The 18,549-nt window shown below is 46.1% G+C and overlaps 1 protein-coding gene across 3 annotated transcripts in view; it reads left to right on the top strand.

The window, feature by feature from the left end:
• The window catches only part of LOC138489062 (protein mono-ADP-ribosyltransferase PARP9-like), a 994,505-nt gene that overhangs the window by 355,149 nt on the left and 620,807 nt on the right, over nucleotides 1–18,549 (top strand). For all 3 annotated transcript variants that reach the window (XM_069616626.1, XM_069616625.1, XM_069616624.1), the window contains exon 5: nucleotides 2,574–2,643. In XM_069616626.1, the coding sequence (XP_069472727.1) occupies nucleotides 2,574–2,643 (70 nt within the window). The remainder of the gene's footprint in view (nucleotides 1–2,573; nucleotides 2,644–18,549) is intronic.

Genomic DNA, 18,549 nt, shown 5'->3' with positions numbered 1-18,549 from the left:
CGTGCATGGCTACCAGGAGGTCTCTTGGTCTTTGTCCGGGTTCGTTTGTTTTTGGCCACACTCTATGGATCCTGTCGACCAAGATTTTGGCAAGGTCCGTTGCGTCTATTAGGTCTGCAAATATTTGTTTAACTGTCTGTTGTAGCTCTGCCGCTCCTGCCGCCTTGGGAATTGCCTTGATTCTGATGTTCGCAAACTTTGACCTATTTTCAAGGTCCTCGGTTTGGATCTCCAAGTTGTGTGTGGCCCTGGCTAAGTGTTCCATCATGTCCTCCATTTTGTGAGAGTCATTGGCCATTTCCTGTAGGGCTTTCTCATGTGTGTCCACTCTCGCTTCCAACTTTTGCAGTTCTACATTCACTTCCTTTAGTGTCCCCGTCAAGTCCTCTCTCATTTTGTCTAATTGCACTTCCATCGTATTTGCCATCCTTTCCCTGTAATTTGGAAAGCATTGTTCAAGGAATATTTGTGTGACCCCTCGTTCCTCCTGTGTCCCCTCTTGGGGGGTCTACTCTTCTTCTCGTTCTGCTTCCTGATCGGGGGCGGGCAGAGCTTCCCGTTCTTACTCCACATTCTCTATAGCCCCCTCGTGGGTCTTTTTGTTTCCTTTTGCAGGGGTCTGGGATTCTTTCCTTCTGTTTTTCGACATCTTGACTCGGGCGTAATTGGTAGCCGGGGTAGGGAAATGGGTCCCTGCCCCTGCCGGGGTTTCGTTTATAGTTCCCTTCTTTCGGTACTATGGGGCGGCCAGGCCAGAAATTGTAGGGCTTCGCCAGCAGTGACCGTATTCTAAACACATGCCTCTCTGCTGGTCGTGCGCTGCCTGGGCCCCTAGTGTAAGCTTGTTACCCGCCTCTGTCATAGTATTGGCGATTGGGAGCTTGTGCTTCAGGCTGGGGTCCTCTAGCCTGTTCCTGTTTGTTTTCCTCCATGAGTCTAGTGAGGCCAGAAGGGGTTCTACCCTCGTGGCCTCTTTTGCCTTCTTTAGGGGGCCCAGACAGATTATTGCCCCCTGGTATTGATCTTTTGTTTCTCCTGCTAGCGGATAAGCTGGAGGCAGTGTTTTAGGGTGTAGTTCTGTACGTGCCCCCTCTACAGGGATTATGGCCTTATTTGTTTTCACCCCAGTGCCCCTGCAGGGGGGTGTGCTGTAGTTGGGGGAGCGGGCTAGTGGCTTTCCTGATTCACTGTTGTTTTTGCTGTCTCATTCGTCTTCCTGGTGTTCCCGCCTCCCGGCTCGATCCCCTGTGGAGAGGTCCTTGCTCTCTGGGCTGGTCCGGCTTCCGTCGTCTCCCGCTTCAGCTCTGGGAAGCCAGGATTCGCCTCTGCCTCTGTTGCTCTGTAGGTGTTGCGGTAGCGACTCACTGGGTCCTGCCGAAGAAAAGTTGTCTGCTTGGTTTTCCACACTGGGGTGGCTCGCCCGAGTCATCAAGGGAGGTTTTCCTCTCCCCTTTGATGATCGCCTGGCACAGATTTTCCCCTGCAACTCGTGCATGTCCGGGCTGCCATGATCAAAGATGTTTATCTTCTGTTTCCTCCTGGCCACCGTGCCGTTGGGTGGTGTTGTCTCTTCGGGTGCTCGTTGCTGCTTCAGGTGTCCTTTTTCGTGGGTCTCAGTTGGTGCCTGAGCTTCGGCTGGTAGCCTCTATTGCTGTTTATGTGTGGCCTGGCCCCAGGGTGCATGCGGTCTGTAGTTTCAGTGCAGCAGCTGTTTCTCCCCCTGCCGACTTGATCCCTTCGGAGGCATGCGCGGCTTCTGGTGTTGCACTTTGAGTCCGCCACAGAGTCGGATAGTTGGGGCCCTTGCTTCTACACACAATGGTTATAGGTCAAAGGATCGAATGACGAAAGGGTTGAGTCAAAAGGACTGAAAAAAAGGGTCGGATTTTTTTTGTTTTTTGGGGGGGTCCCCCCCCAAACTCCCGTTTTTGGTGTAAAAACCACTTTTTTTTTACCTATACGAAATCCCCCAAAAAAATATACATTTTAAAAAAAAAACGACCCTTTGATTTTCGGTCCTTTTGACTCGACCCTTTTGTCATTCGATCCTTTTCAGTCGATCCTTTGACCGGACACCACACACAGTGTATGCCAAAGATTGCCCGGGGAGGGAATTTCCAGCGTTTAATCCAGGTTTCTGAGCTAGTGGGGTTATAGAGAGCACCTCTTCACAGTGGTCTTACCTGGGTGGCCATCTTGGATCACTGCCTGCTTTTTTTCAACTTGTGGAAAGGCTGACATAATATTTCTCACCTTACATATAAGTAATGACTCCCAGATCTTCTTTCCACAATGCTAAAAGGTATAGCCCCCTCAGTGGGGTGATTTATCCCCCTGTAGCTGTGTCCCCAAGCTCTTTGCCTATGGGGTAATTGCTAAAATGACATCCTAATTTTATGGCAAAATATACAAAAATCGTTTCGGCAAAGATCTATCTAGCTAATTTCTTGTTAGGTAAATTGGTCTTTGTCTATTTCTTTAAGTTGACACTATACACAAATAATGTCCTTTGTAAACGATTCAGAAGATAAGACATATTTTGAATCTCTAGTTTCTTTCCTCCCTTTTTCAAGGCATTTGAAGATGAATTCCAGTCATGCAATGTCTTGCTTATGTCAGATACCAGTGTGGATACCAGTCATGGTAAGTCATTTATGTGTCAGTTGCTTTGAAGATTATAGTCATGGCGAATAACAAGAAGCAGTTCCAAAAAAAAAAAAAAATGTAAAAATAGGGAATATTTAACTGTTCAATTCATAGTAACTGTGTGCATTGTGCTCAGTTGATCATTGTTTTGAAATTAGCTTTGTAGTTTAACTCACTCACATGTAAAGCAGACTGCTGCCCAGTTTAAAACCTGTTAAGCAGAGGCTAACCTGTCTAACCATAATAGTTATATTAATGACGATACTGCCCCTTTGTTGACAATTGCAGATTCGGGCTTGCCCATTTGTTTTGCTTATGTAATAAAATGTGCGTTAGGGTGAGGAATACGCTGATCCATTTTCTTGACTGGTTTTAAAAAGTCGTCACTTTTGGAATTCTACTGCCTGATTAAACATGGTTTAAAAGTTAAAAATTGTAAAAAGAATTGTGCTGATCCCAAAAGTTTTGTGATGAATCCGATAGTGTCATCACTCCTTTCCCAGCGGGGACCTCTCCCCATGTGGCCAGGGGGCGGCAGCCGCTATCTTATCCTGACCCTGGGGGCGGCTATATGAGTGAAAATCACGTGGGGGGAGACAACCTCCAGGGGGGAGTGGCAAGGCACCATTGGACAAGGCATGGTATTCTCCTTCCTCACTTGAGGATACCCCATCCATACTCAGTGCCTTAATGGCATATTGTTACATCTCCCCTCATCCATTTAGGAAGAACATGGCATATCTTTCATCAAACACTGAATGGAAGTCTCAGGAAATACTTTTCCAAACTCTACCACCTTTAACAAACACTTACCCAGACTTTGTATGCAAAGCATCAGGAATGGACTACCATTCCCATAACTATAGGGGTACTCAGATGAGAAAGAGGAGTTGAGTAATGCAGAGTGGAAAAGACCCAGAGTGCAGGCCACCCTCTAGTTGTACAACATACATACTTGAAGTCAGGAAATGTAAAGAGCTTCCGCAGCGGAATGAGGCGTGCCGTTGCTGGAAGGAGAATGCATTTTCTCTCGGTTGGAACCGAGAGACTGTGAGGCTGCAGGAACTGCCGTAGAGCCCTCTGGATCAAAGAGGTGGCACAAGAAGGCTTTCGTCGAAAGTATAGAGGCTGCGGGAACGCCGGATGCTAGCCGAGGGCTCCTGGGCGTTCGCAGATGCCAAGCGACACCACTTACCTGAGGGAAGCCAGGCGTAGAGCAGAGAACACCAGCACGGACCACAACAGGCAGAGAAACCGAAGAGCGAGGGCGGTGAGAGAAAAAGAAATGCTGATCGCCTGTTACCGGTTTGCCACAGAAGGGAGAAAATACGCCTAACAGAACCGGTGAGTCTACACAAGAGAAACGGGGACACCGGATCGTATAGGCAGCCATGCCACATGCAAATAAACATTAAAGCAAACAAAGTATTCGAAAGTGACAGCTGCATGCATATGAACGTTAAGCAAACAAACGATGTACTGAAGGGTGATAAAGCTAAAAGGCATTTTGTTAATCAGGAAAACCGAAGAGACGTTAAAGACACTGGCAAGATAGTATACCAGGCAGTTTCAGGATTAGATACCGCAAAGTCAGAAGGACATCACAGTTGGAAGTGTGTGCAAAGCCGACATGAGAAAAATCCTGACAGAATGGTAAATCAAAGAAAGTAAATTTGCAAGTGTGTTTGAGAGAAATCCTGGCAGGAGAGTATACCCGGCAATTGCAAGAAAGCCCTGGTAAGAGAATATACCAGGCAATTATACGTGTAAGTAAGAAAGCCCTGGTAGGGAAAAACACCAGGCAAGGACAATGTGAACAGCACATAAGAAATACATGGCCACAACAAGGGTCCTGAGAAGGATATGTCAGGACGAGCCAAAGGCTGTGTAAAACAGAGAGAAAAGAAGAAGGAAAACCTGACAGGGGAGTACACAAGGTATCTTAGCAAGATAACAGATAAAGAACCAAGTTGTTTAAAGATCAGTTGCGTTGTAAGAGAAACCCACGAAACTGATATATTTTGAAAATCCTACAGAGAGAGGAGAAATCCAGGGGCAGGGAATCACCCTCTGGAACAAGGAACTCTATCCTTCTGGAACTTTTGTGTTGGAGTTGTGCATTTTCCTTTTGAACATTTACCAATCACTCAAGGCCAAAGACATTTCCCCTTTTACCTTAAAGTTCATTTTATTAGAATGTGAGGGTCAGAATAGTATTTTTGACACGGGACGTTGGACATTCTGACATCGACAGATCCTTAGTTTTGGTTCTAGGTAGGGAAACGCCTCTAGTGCAGGGACAGAGAGGCATTTCCCCACCCCCTTTTGAGTTAATAAAAGTCTTTAGCCAAAAACATGTCTAAGTTGTGTCCACGTTTCATTCCTGATTCCTCAGTTTTATGAATATGATTTTGTATTCTTAAATAACAAGTGCAAGGAAGAGAACTTTGAGAGTGTAGACGAATCTAAAACACAGACCAAACTATTTTATTATATTGCCATTCTTATTTACCATTGTCTTCCAAGCGAATTGCGTCAGCTGTAGTACCACCTAATCACAAAGTGTAATACCACCATGTAATACCCCCAAGTGTTATTTTTAGCCAAAGGGTGGAGGTAGATTGTTTAGGGTCCCCTTACGGTTGTAAAGTTATTTCTCCTGTAGTAAAGGTAAGTGCAAGAGCCTCCCTTTGTTTCAGAAGAAACATTTCTGCATAGGGCCTTACAAAAAGGGGAGGTAGTGGGCATCTTTATTTTCACCCCTCTTACCCACTTTAAAATGTAATGTAGACAAGGGTGAATAGGGGCACTTCTCTGCAAAAATAGTACAGTAGCTGCAAGGTCTGCTCGTGTAATTTGTCTATTGCCATCCTCAAGATGAGGGTAACAATTTCTGAAACTTTTTTTTAAATAAAAGAATGCATGCACCAGTGTTATTTCAATTATTCATTATCCATCACTGCCATACAGGCGGCATACCTATAATTTGATGTAGCGAGAAAAAGTCTTAGATTTTTATAAGGCCTCTGTGTCACTAGCGTTTATGTAAATTCATTGTTTAAGTGTGATGTGCTACTGGATGTAATGGACAAAACGGAATATCACATTTCCCAGTCTGCAATCTAAATGTAATCCACTTTAGCTTGCAGCTGTCTCACTTTGGACTGCTGCTCAGAACCAACTTGATTTGACTTGAGTTCCCTTATTTGGGTTAAACCTTTAAAATATAAAACACTGTTTTACTATGACACACTAACTGAATCTGGCTCTGATGAAGATGTCTCCTACTGGTTCACTTTAGCTCTGTTTTTGTTTCTTTGCTCTTTTACTTGCTGAAAAGATGAGTGATTCCCAGAAATATGTGACATGTATAGCCTTAATCCACCAACAAAAGTTTCGTACACACATTGCACTAAAATGCACCAATGCACTGTTCTATACACCCACTGAAAGCCATGTACAAATACAGCATATAATATGTAGTCCTGTTTTTACAGCAATAAAAATGCATTTCAATTGATTATTACCCTAAATCAAGTAGCTAGGTCTTAATCTATTCAACAAAACTATTACATTTCTGAGGCTTGTGGATCTGCTTAGATCACATGCTCTGCATAGTCCGACATCTAGTGGTAGTCGCTGAGTATCACAAGATTTGTTTTCGAAACTCAAAAACGGACGTCAACAGGGCATGTTAGTAATACTATCCCTAATGTGATGTGTACTGTACCCACGGTCCTTCACGCGTTGAGGTCCCTCAGATTGTTTCTTTCCGCGATCGTAGTCGGTCGCAAATTGCGGAGTTCCTTTCTAGGCTGATGCCTTTGACTAGTTAAAGTTTATTCATAGACTTTACTGTTTGCTTATTGCTGCAGCAGCATCCAACTGCTCCTCGGTGAACAGCTTCATCATTGACGACGCCTGACTGACTCAGTGACCAGACACAGCCTTTACGGGCCTCTTTGTGCTCCGGCCCTTACAGTATGGAGAGCGGGGGGAGGTCTTGTATAGCTACTCCTTTTAGAGAATGCATATTCTGCCACCCCGTTTTCCCTTTTGTTACCAAACTGCCCTTTCCATTTATTATGGAAAATGCACCTTTTAAATGTTGCCCTACCAACCACAGGAAGTTCCTGTGGAAGGACACGCACCAAGTGTGCAAATACTGTCTCCCTAGAGACCACCCCAAAAATCTTTGCAAGTCCTGTAAGCTTTTTTGCCCGAAAACTCTTAAAGACCAAGTGCTGGGCGGTCCACACCATGCAGGCCGAAGCCTCCATAGACGTGATGGGGGAATCCAGCGAGGGCAGTATCAGTGTCGCTAGTGACGCAGAAGGCGACCTAGGTTTGTCGGGACCCCATGTGCCTCCCTAACTCCACTAAGCAGGCCTGCGGCTCTGTGACGGAGACGACACCTGGCGGCCATAGCGTACACACTTCCAAACACAGCAAGCACATAGCCCATGGCCGACTTTGACGAAATCGTCGTCCGTCGAAGCCCACCCTGTGTGTCCGTGGAAAAAGCCTCCAGATCTTCCATGTCCTCTGGGTCATCGCTTACGTCTTCGGCTCATGACAGTGCTCCAAAACTGGCCTCAAAAAGTCAGTTCGGACACAGCGCATAAAAAAGCCTTCCTATCGCACCGAAAACAGATGGCAAAAGGCGCGCCACCATCCCCCAAACATATGACAAAAATGCAGGAACTTTTTAAAAAACATGTCTCTGCTACCCTTTTGAAGACAAAATCACTGAAAAGAACTGAATTCCCCACGCCCTTCTCTCTCCAGACCTCTGGCTCCCAGGATATGGGTTCCTCCTGCCTTACAGCATGGGCAAAGAGCAGACACCCTCCCATTTCATCTTTCCCCCCCTCAGGTTTTCCACCCTCTTATCAGTGGACCCCGGAACAATTCAACAAAATTATGATATGATATTATAAGGCATTTTTAACGCGCCTATACACAAGTGTTTCAAGGCGCGACGTGGCAGGGGGGGGAAGGGGAGACAGACAACGATCCTACTAGGCCAGGTGTAATTCAGATCGCGCAAGTGCAGGGTGGAGGGGAAGGGAAAAGTGCAAGGGGGAAAGGGAGAGGAGAAGTGCAGTAAAGGTTTAGTAGAACAAGATAAATAATAAGGGCCAGCTGCTGGCAAGTGCAGGATAAGCACAGACAAGTGCTGAGGAGGAGGGGCTGTAGGGATACAGAGACAGTCCCACAGTGCAGGGGTTGCCAGCGAGGCAGTGCATGGGCGAGTGGCAGGGCCGCGGACCGGGATAGGTAAGTGGCCCCGTTGCAGATTCAGTGCAGTTTCAGTAATATTAACAGGGGAGAGGGGGAGAGAATGCAGAGGCAAAGATGAAGGTTTTGAGATGCTTCCAGAACCGGAGATGGTTCTCCTCAAGTTTCAGGGAGGCAGGAAGGCTGTTCCAGAGGGAGGCCCCTGCTGCGGAGAGAGATCTACCCCCAACTCGTTGCTTGGAGAAGCGGCTGACCCTGAGGGAGTTGGAGGTGGATGAGCGAAGAGCTCGAGAAGGAAGATATTTAGGAAGAGAGAGTTGAAGGTATTTTGGCCCGAGGCCCCAGAAGGCCTTGTGAACAATGCAGAGGGTTTTGAACTTAATCCTCACAGCCACTGGGAGCCAGTGTAGCGATTTCAGTCCTGGAGAGATACGGTCCCTGGGCTTGAGGCCAAGGACAAGTCTCGCAGTCCTGTTCTGGATGAGTTGCAAAGGGCGGAGAGTAGAGGCAGGCAGATTCAGATAGAGGCTGTTACAGTAGTCCAGCTTCGAGGGAACCAGGGCTCTAGAGACAGTGAGCTTCTGGGGGAAGGAGAGGAAAGGAAGGATACCTCTGAGGAGGTGAAGCATGAAAAGGATGTCATGCTTTGTTGACTTCATGTATATGTACCCATTAAAGCCGGTCAAGTGGCACAGCGAGTAGAGCGCTCGCTTTGACATCAGTGCAGAGCCTGCTGACGCAGGTTCGAATCCCGGCAGCGCCAAACTCAGCGTTTCATCCTTCCGAGGTCGATAAATGAGCACCACACACTGTGGGTAATAATAAGCAGCGCTCAGATACCTGAGGGTTCGTAGCGCTATATAAATGCCTAATTATTATTATTATTATTTATTATTATTATTATTATTATTATTATTATCGTATGTCCCTTAAAGACGGTCCTATTCAGGGGCTGCAAAACATCAACCCCCTGCCAAAAAATCATGTCTTGACCCACTTCCGCCCTAGGCCCTCAGCCTCCATTTATCAGAACATGTATGCTATTGATCCCTCAGGGTCGTATAACCCCGGCTCTCAGGGAGACCAAGGAGATCACTACAGTCAGAACCAGTACTACGACGATGACAACATTTGTTATCCAGTCGCCTGACCACCAAGACCAGCCTGTGCAGATTCACCTGCAGATAATCAGCTTCAATACAACAAACTGCTGCTGAAAGCTGGCCAACATTTCAGTATTGACACCCAAGAGGCCCAAGGAGACAAAGACTTTGTGGAGGACATTCTTGGTGACAAAAAATCTGCCACTCAGTTTATTTCATTGTTACAGTCCATACAAAGACTTATACAGCCCTCCTTACTTACGCCTAAACTCATAAGGGCGTTTAACCCTAGAATTGAAAAATGATTCAGGCCAGCGCCCACAGACTACGTGTATATTAGGGGTCCGCTCAAACTTGACTTACCTGTCGTCACCAATACTAGGAAGAGGGCTGGCACTCTTCTGGCATTGGCTGAATCCCCGCCAGATAAAGAAAGTATTAAAAATCTACACTTTTGGAAGGAAGATTGCATCCTCAGCGGCATATCAGGCTAGAATTGCAAATAATTCTACCCTCTGAGCTAGTTATGGCTGCCATAAGTGGGATGAGTTTGAACACCAGGTTGAAGCGGTTCCAGAATCCCTAAAATAACAACTGCTAAGCACCATCTCAGAAGGCAAGCAGTTATCTAACTGCATCCTTAAAAACAACCTTGATGCAACAGACAATGCAGCCGCATGATTGCAGAGGGCACACTTATCAAACACCATGCCTGGCTTAGACAGTCCGGTTTTAAATTGGAGACACAGGCCACCCTCCTTAACATGCCGGTGGAACCTAACCTCCTCTTCGGCAAGGCCGTCAAAGATGCCCTCAAGAGCGCGAAGGAAGAGTATGATACTCTTAAATCCCTCGGCCAACAAACCCTACATCCAACTGGGTTCCTCAAACTCCAGTAGGTGTCGGGGACAGGGAACACAATGCTGTTCCGGATACAATCATAGCGGACAGTCTTCATCATGGGGCCACTCACAAGGACATTCTTCCTCTTCTAATTTTCAGAGAGGACATAAAAGATCCAGAGGACGAGGCAGAACATCACCTGGGAGAGGCTCCACCTCACCCAAGCAATGACGCACCGCTAAAAGGTGCCCTCCCATGCCACTCCAGTAGTAGGTTGCATCCCGCACATCACCCACGCATGGGAGGGGAAAACTCCAGACAAGTGGTTGCTGTCCACCATAGCAGGTGGTTATTGCATCATACATTTGCAAAAACCTCCCAACCGCCCGCCAAAACACAGAAAGATGACACCAGAAGAGGGGCGCATACTATTGGAGTAAGCAAAGACCCTGCTGGAAAAATACGCCATAGAGATCGTCCCAGAAAATCATCCCAAGGGTATTTATCCAACGTACTTCCTTGTGCCAAAGAAAGGCCTTTCTATGCGCCCAGTATTAGATCTGCGCTGTGCAAACAAATATGTCAAACTTGAAAGGTTTCGCATGACCACGCTTCAAGAGGTTATCCCCCTCGTAAAACGAGGGGATTACATGGCAACATTGGATATGAAAGATGCATACTTTTATATTTCAATGCTCTCAGCGATTCAAGATAGCGGGAGTTCACTACCAGTTTAAAGTGCTCCCCTTCGGCATTGCCTCAGCCCCAAGAGTATTCACAAAGGTGCTTGCAGTGGTAGAAGCACACCTCCGCAGAGAGTCAATCCCCATGTACTCTTACCTGGACGACTGGCTAATCACCAGGGAGTTTCTTCAAAAATAAGTCTAGTTCCCAGCCAAATAAAACAATTTCTGGTAGCCATTTGAAGAACAAAAAGAGGAGCTGGCTTTCCCATCAAACGAGAGAGTACAAAACATGTTTTTGCAAGTACCTCATTACAAGTCCGGTCGCCAGATAAATGTATGCAAAGCTATCTGCTTGCTTGGGATGATGGCCTCATGCATTCACGTGGATTCACACACGCCCCTGCGCATGCGCCCTATGCAGGAGTGGTTAGCAAAACAATGGTCTCAGGCAAGCGGTCAGTGAGACGATCTATTGGTTGTTTCGCTAACCCTGGTACAGGCTATTTGCTGGTGGTCCAGGGACAACCTGCTGAAAGGAAAACCCTTTTGCTTTCCACCAACACAAGCAATTCTAACTACAGATGCCTCACACGCCGGTTGGGGAGCCGACTACCTCCATCACACAGCCCACGGCCAGTGGACATACACCTCAGCCCAAAGTCACATCAATTTCTTAGAACTTCTGGCAGTTCTAAAGGCTCTACAAGCCTTTCAGCAACATCTTACAGGTCAAACAGTGCAACTCCTTACAGACAGCGCCACTGCCATGTTCCATATAAACAAGCAGGGAGGCACACACTATCCAAGTCGGTCCAAGCTATCACAGCAAATATGGAAGTGGGCACTAAGGCGGAACATATTCCTAACCTCTCAACACATTCCAGGGGAACTAAATGCTCTGGCAGACACCCTGAGCAGATACCTAAAGAACACAAATGGCAACTCAACAAGGAAATTCTAGATGGAATATTCTCCCAATGGTGGCATCCTCCCTTAGACTTGTTTGCCACAAGCCTAAACGCACAATACCCAGACCTTGCATCCAAGTTTCCCTAACCAGGGTGCAAGGGGAACACCCTGTGGATGAACTGGTCAGGGAAATTTGCTTATACTTTTCCCCCAACACCACTTCTGTGCAGAGTAGTGCACAAGATGCACCAGGAACAAGCTACTCTAAACCTGCTTACTCCAATGTGGGCGAGCCAACCTTGGTTTCCACACCTGCTCAAACTGGCGATGTGCAACCCGACCATGCTCCCCTGCCCTTACAACATGCTAACAACACACAAGGGAGCATCCCTCCATCCTCATCCTCAATCTATGAACTTGGCAGCCTGCATCCTGAAGTCATAGAGTTTGCCCACTTAAATCTTCCACAACATGTATGGATTTCCTAAAAGAGGCACGGAAACCCAACACCAGACACTACTATTTCATCAAGTGGAAGAGATTTGTGATATGGTGCAGGTCACAATCCATTAACCCAATAGAATGTTCCCCTTCTAACATTCTGTATTACATGCTTTACCTACTAGACTCCAGCCTAGTATTCAACTCCATCAAAGTACATCTTGCAGCTCTGTCAGCTTACAACACTTCACAGAACGAAGTGTCCTGGTGGAAAGTTCCTGTCATAAAAACATTCATGGAAGGGGTAAAGAGGCTATACCGTCCCATCTCTAACCCTCCACTGGGTTGGGATCGTAATATCATGCTCTCCAAACTCATGGGTCTGCCCTTTGAGCCTATGCACAAGACCAGCCCAAAATATTTGACTTACAAGACTGCATTCCTAGTAACATCCCCTCTATAAGACGAGTCAGTGAGCTACAGACTTTGTCCGTACAAGACCCTTTCTTCATAATACACAAGGACAAAGCTGTATTCAGAAAACACACTAGGTTCTCACCTAAGTTCATTTCTTAGTTCCATGTTAACCAATCTATATAACTTCCTGCCTTCTTTCAAAATCCATCTAACTCAGCTGAAAGAAGCCTCAATACACTTGATGTACGGCGGGTGGTCTTGTACTATGTGAACAAAACTAAGCCCCTAAGGAAAGCAGACCAACTCTTTGTTTCCATAGCACCTGGGAGAGAAGGTGATCATATATCCAAAAACACCATCTCCAAATGGACAGTTAAGTGCATACAGCTCTGCTATTCCCTATCCAAAAGAGTTTAACCTTTCACTGCCAGGGCTCACTTTACCAGAGGTACCAGAGCTACTTTAGCCTTCATTGCAAACATCCCTCTAGACGCAATTTGCAAAGCAGCTACATGGAGTTCCATTCATACTTTCACACAGCATTATTGCATTGACACTCTAAAGCAGATTCACAGGTGGGACAAGCGGTTCTAAAACATCTATTTGCCGCTGTACCTTCTCACATCCCACCTCCTTCTCCAGATACAGCTCGCTAATCCATGCAGTGCATGTGATCTAAGCAGATCCACAAGCCTCAGAACGGGTTGCTTGTATTTGCTTAGATACACATGCGCCCACACTTCCTCCCCTCCTGGAGTCGAAGGCGCATAGATGTTTTCTGGTCTATGACTGTTTCTGCTTTATCACATCTGTACTCACGCTACACTTCATGCAACCTCATGTCAGAAACAGCAATATGAGGGACCTCGACACGTGAATGACCATGGGTGCAGTACACGTCATACTAGGGATAGTATTACTTAGAAACCCTGTGTCTATCTAAGCAGATACAAACATCAGAAATACGATTACAGTGAGTAATGTATCCCATACAGTTTAATCACTGAACATTTTGGACAGATTGGTGTTGCTAGCACTACACTGATGAACGTGTTCTTTATCCACTGTTTCCTTTTAAAACAGCTTATTCTTAAACCACTCCATGAAGTGCTAATTTTGTACACACTTCAGGACCGTTCTTCTTTGTTTTAAAATCCTTTGGAGTTTTCCCCAATTGTCTCTTCTACTTCATCCTGTGTCAAATCCTCATCACTATGATGCTGCTTACTATGCACTTTTAATTCCGCCACTTTGGACTGAACTTGAACAGCATGTCCATTGACTGTTTACACACTTGTGTATAGGCGCGTTACAAATGCCATATCATATCATATCATGCAACTGTTGGAAAATATATAGTTATATACCTAGATAATTTAAATGTAAACTCTTATCACCTACATTAACTGGAACCTCATTCGCCCTATTGTATGCATTTACACTATCATTTTGTTTGCTGTTTTCTTGTTTTCGCTCCACTCGTTCCAGAATATTATTCCTTGAGGGCTGACCCACTCTATCTAATCTACCTGACCACTCAAAAAGCCATTTCAGCAGTAAAATGGGTTGCAGCTTTCTCTAAATTCAATAACTAAAGTGCACGCCAGACATTTATTTATTTTTTTATTTATTTATATACAGGAGGCACACTGCTCTTGTGATCACAAATGCTCTTTTGATTCCTCCTGAGCTCAACAGTCAAAGAGGAACTTCCCACCCCTTTTGTTTGTGGCGGCAAGCATAAAAAGATGAGGATCCTTGAGTGGAGGAGAAAGAAACCTACGCAGAGGCAACCCTCTGACAGGAAGACGTCCTGGAGGGCATCGCCATACTAGTCCACGGAGACAGTGATAGAGTGGAGACCAATCTGATCGCAAGGGAGAAGCCGGAAGGCTGGCATTCTGAGAGGCAACAAAGTGGAAGCGGAGACCGAGAACAGGGACGTAGAAGGACCGTCTCACCTGGTGGCGCGACCACACTGAAGCAGTGGTGGCCCTGGGGTCCGTTAGCTGATGCTGAACCCAGACTGTAGCGGAGAGATCAGATCACTGACCTGACAACTGCCGAGCCGGGCAGAGAAAAGGAAGTGTACGCTCCGGAGAAGGTAACGGTATGGAGTGGGGTGAACCGTTGTGTCCCTGAGTTCCATGGAAGACAAAAGGGTAGCAGGAGCTGAGAAACCTGAAAGGCTGGACCCAGGCAGGCACCCAATCGAGACTCTGCTGAAGTACGCATATCAGAGGGCTTCAGGGAACCTTAGAAAAACAAGTGACTTTTATATACGAGGCTGCGGAAGCCAAAAGGGTTACATGAGTGAGAGATCCCCTGAACACTGCTGAAGGAAACTCATCCAAACACGAGAGCGCTTTGGGGAGCCCCATAAACCAAGCAATATTACTGTAAAAAGCTGGAGAATCCGGAAGGGTTAGATGAAACAGAGAAACCCAAACATTGGACATGAACAGATGCCCAAGAGAGACTTTGTTAAGCTAAACACATTAGAAGGCCAAATGGCTTTGGGGAGCCCTAGAAAGACAAATAATATTGAAAAAGACTGGGAACAAAGAGAACCCGGTTAAGCCTGGTGCGGTGAGAAGGGCGTTGTGAATATCACTGTTTGTGCTGACCTGTGCTACTTGTGATACCTCATCGACTGCTGCTGCATTGACTGCTGCTGGACTCGTGTGCCTAACGGGCTGAATCCTACAGCGGAGTATTTCTCCTTTAAGGAAGTTGGATACGCCCCTAAAGGAAGCACTAAGCAGGAAATATAAATGTTGCCCTGCCGCCCTTGCGGCGTTAAGCCTGGTGCGGTGAGAAGGGCGTTGTGTTTGTGCTGTTTGTCTGTTTGCTGGGGCTGCGCCAACTGACTATACGAGACTTGGGCAAAGCGGAGAAAGAAAACAGGATTTCAGCTGCTGAACTACTCCACCAGTTAAGGTAATCTGTGCCCTTTCTACACAGCACCATCTCCCCCCTTCTCTTGTGTCGGGTACTAAAGTGTGGAGGAAAGAGGCGAAGAGCGTGCGATCGTGCGGAGTAAGATCTTCATCCCCAGACCACTGCTGGAAAGTGAATGCCGGATGCCCTAAGGCTACCTTTGGCCAGAATCAAATAAACTTAAAGAAAATGCTCACATAGGCAATATAATGTTTGTGATGGTAACTGTGGAGTCTGGAACTCTTTCAACTGTCTTGACTGAGTGGGGTATACATAGGCTATGCTGCTCAACTGCCTTTGAAATTTGAATCGATTGTTTGGCTAATGGGGCTATTGCTTGTCCACTTGAAAGAAAACAAAAATACCTTGTGCAAATAGGTAATTTTCCTACGCATGGACAGTGACTGCGGAGTCCATAACTATTTGAACGTACTGTTGGAGTGTGGTGTGCATAGGCGCTGATGCTAATCTGCCTAGTAGCTATTGCAACCTCTACCGGATAAAGCCCACAAGGCAAAAACCTTGGAACAATTTAACTTGCTATAATTTGTTGCTCACTCTCTGGGGTGCATAGGAAATGCTACAAGGGAGCAAGTAAATATGAAGCTACGGAGTAAGCTGAAGGCGAAAAAAACAAAAATGCAAATGGTAACAGGGGTGGTGTAAAAAACATGGGAGAGGTTAGCACCCAAACCACTATTACCAAGGAAAACTAAATTACTGACTTCTTTGTGGGCATTCCTGGACAATCAGTGACTGTGGAGATCCATGGAGAACCTCAGATTGCCGAGGACAATTTAGGGGAAGCAATTTCGATTCCTGCTGACTAATAACTCACTACTCAATCTCTGCTACAGCCTGGAAGGGCAGATATCAAATCTTGAGCGGTCTACCCCTGTTGTCTCCCAAAGAATTACCCAATCCATTGAACAGGTCACATGCAAGGATGATATGCTATCTGTTGAGAGCGAAAATGTTGATTCCCCCCACTCAAACTGGGGGGTTGGCGATTGCTGGTAGACTGTCCTGGACCCCTAGGCTGAGTGCAATTGTGGATAGAACTAATACCTCCAACACTGATACTAAAGATCAGACTGATCTTACAGCTATGAGTACATTGACAAATTGTATCTGCACAACTTACACTAAGGATATGGAGGCACATAACACTGCAACAAGCTTTGCTCTAAAGATTCTATTAAAAGTGTCTCTTAATATAATATGTTTGATTGAAAAGAATGCTTTGGTGCTTAAACAGATAACTGCTGCTCAAGGAGGTCTAGTTAATCAAACGGAGGTTGTTCCCAAGGGCATACCCCTGTCTCAGAGCATACAGGAGAGAAAAGGCCTGGACAACCTAGAGTCCAGATTGGTGGAAATAATTGCCGTTGATACCTCTGATATGAGTGAGACATGTGGTCTCACTAAGAGGGAAACACAGAGAATTAAAAAGAAGGCACTAGAACATAAAGAACAAATAGCTGAGGCTGTAACCCTGAATATTAGTAAATCTCCTCCTAAACAACTCCCTTCGAAAAGGGCTCGTAAAAGAACAGCCAGAAAAGCAACCAAATTGGCAGTTAAGACTGGAAATCCTACCTCTTGGGTGTTGGGAGCGGGGCCACAAAAAGCTATGCCTTCCCCAAATAAGGTAATAATTGAATCCAGCTATAGTGACTCCCACTCAGACCATTCGAAGGCTGTGAGTGATAGTAGTATCTCATTGATTGACTCCCCTACCCTGAACCCGAGGAAAATAAAACCCTTGGAACTTTCAAGTAAAACTTGCCCTGGCCAGGCCATTATAGACCAGGATGGAGGTAACATGAGGAAACCTCCTAAAAAGAATTGTTCACCATTTCTGCAGGTTGGAAGAAGCTTAAGAAACCCATTAATAGATCTATACTGCTTGAAATTCTTCATTCACAAATAATACTTACAGTTGTAAAAAGCTGTACATTTAAGTTTGTGAACCCTCTTGGCAAAGATCTAACGGAAGTGCACTGCTACTCGGAGGCAGTAGTTTCCCTGATTAGAAGTGTGAAATCAGATATAAAGAAATATGGGTATGAAATAGATGCAGATGGGGGGCCAATGAAGCAAGCCAAATTCCAAGAACTGGCAAATGAAGAAAGGAACATAGCCAGTAACCCGGTAAATAAAAAATCAAAAGACGATCTAACTAAAGCGCACTGGGAATGGTTGTGTACCTTCCTCCCACAAATTTGTTCCCAATGTTGATCGCATTTGGCTATTGTTACGCTCACTTGACTCCCACGGAGGCGCTGGCCTGGTTCGCGGTGCTGTGACCTCTTCTAAGGTGATGCGCAGGGTTCGGAAGACGGACTGGACCGGGCCCCCAAATCTGGCTTGTCTGGCTCGCAGAAGTATCCTTCTTAGGGTCTGGAAGGACGAGCTCTCCATCCTGCTTCTGATGCAGGGGCGCGTTGGTATCCAGTTACTTCACTGGATTTTCGGATTGGTGAGAACCAAACTTGCTTGGCTTCCAGGTAAGTTTTTTGATAAGAGGTTCCCCTTGTGTCCATGCATTAATGTACTAATGCTAGTGTCTCTTTCCCCATAGGGGCCGGGGTACGGAATGCCGGGGAACAGGCACCGACCCGAGATGAGAGATGAAATCCTTGTAGAAATCAAGTAAGTCTTTAATGAGCGTTTTTTGGTAATGTCTTTTCATTCGCTCATTAACGTTGATGTGTCTTTTTCCCCTTAGGGGCCGGGGTCCGGAAATGCCAGGATGCGGCGCGGACCCGAAATGAAGAGGGAATGAATCAACAGGTAAGTCTTAACATGGAGATTTAGCTTTCCTTATTCCCTTCTATCTCTCACCTTTTGTTCTGGTCTTTTTCTCCCTAGGCGCTGGGGCGTGACTGCGAATCCGGATGATCGCTGCTGAACATGGAGGCGCCCTGTAAAGGTGAGTGGAATGCGGCGCTGCAGCGATCGACGCGATGAGCTTTTAAATTAAAGTCTTCCTTTTCAGGATTGTCGGCGAGATGTCTCCGGGATGCGGTAGTAGCAGGTAAGGACTTTTCCTTCTACTGTTCTCTTCTTCTCTTCCTTTGCAGGTGATCCAGGATGCTGGCAGGCGTGGCAGAAGTCAGGATGCAGGAGCAGACACGGTGAGCCTCCAGCTGCTAGATGCAGAACAACGCGAAGCACGTGTGGCTGTTCGGGTGGGGTTTAAATAGCCTTGGAAGAAGTTCCAGTTATGTATCCTTCCTCCAATCAGGTATGTATCCTTCCCCGACCACGCCTGGATGATAAATAAGTCCCACAGGTAAAGTAGTTCCTTTCAGGCCTCA

This window comes from Ambystoma mexicanum, chromosome 9 (assembly GCF_040938575.1).
Source record: "Ambystoma mexicanum isolate Mex_15411 chromosome 9, UKY_AmexF1_1, whole genome shotgun sequence".
Lineage (NCBI taxonomy): Eukaryota > Metazoa > Chordata > Amphibia > Caudata > Ambystomatidae > Ambystoma > Ambystoma mexicanum.
The sequence above is the reverse complement of the archived record's forward strand: the minus strand, read 5'-3'. Positions and strand labels throughout refer to the sequence as shown.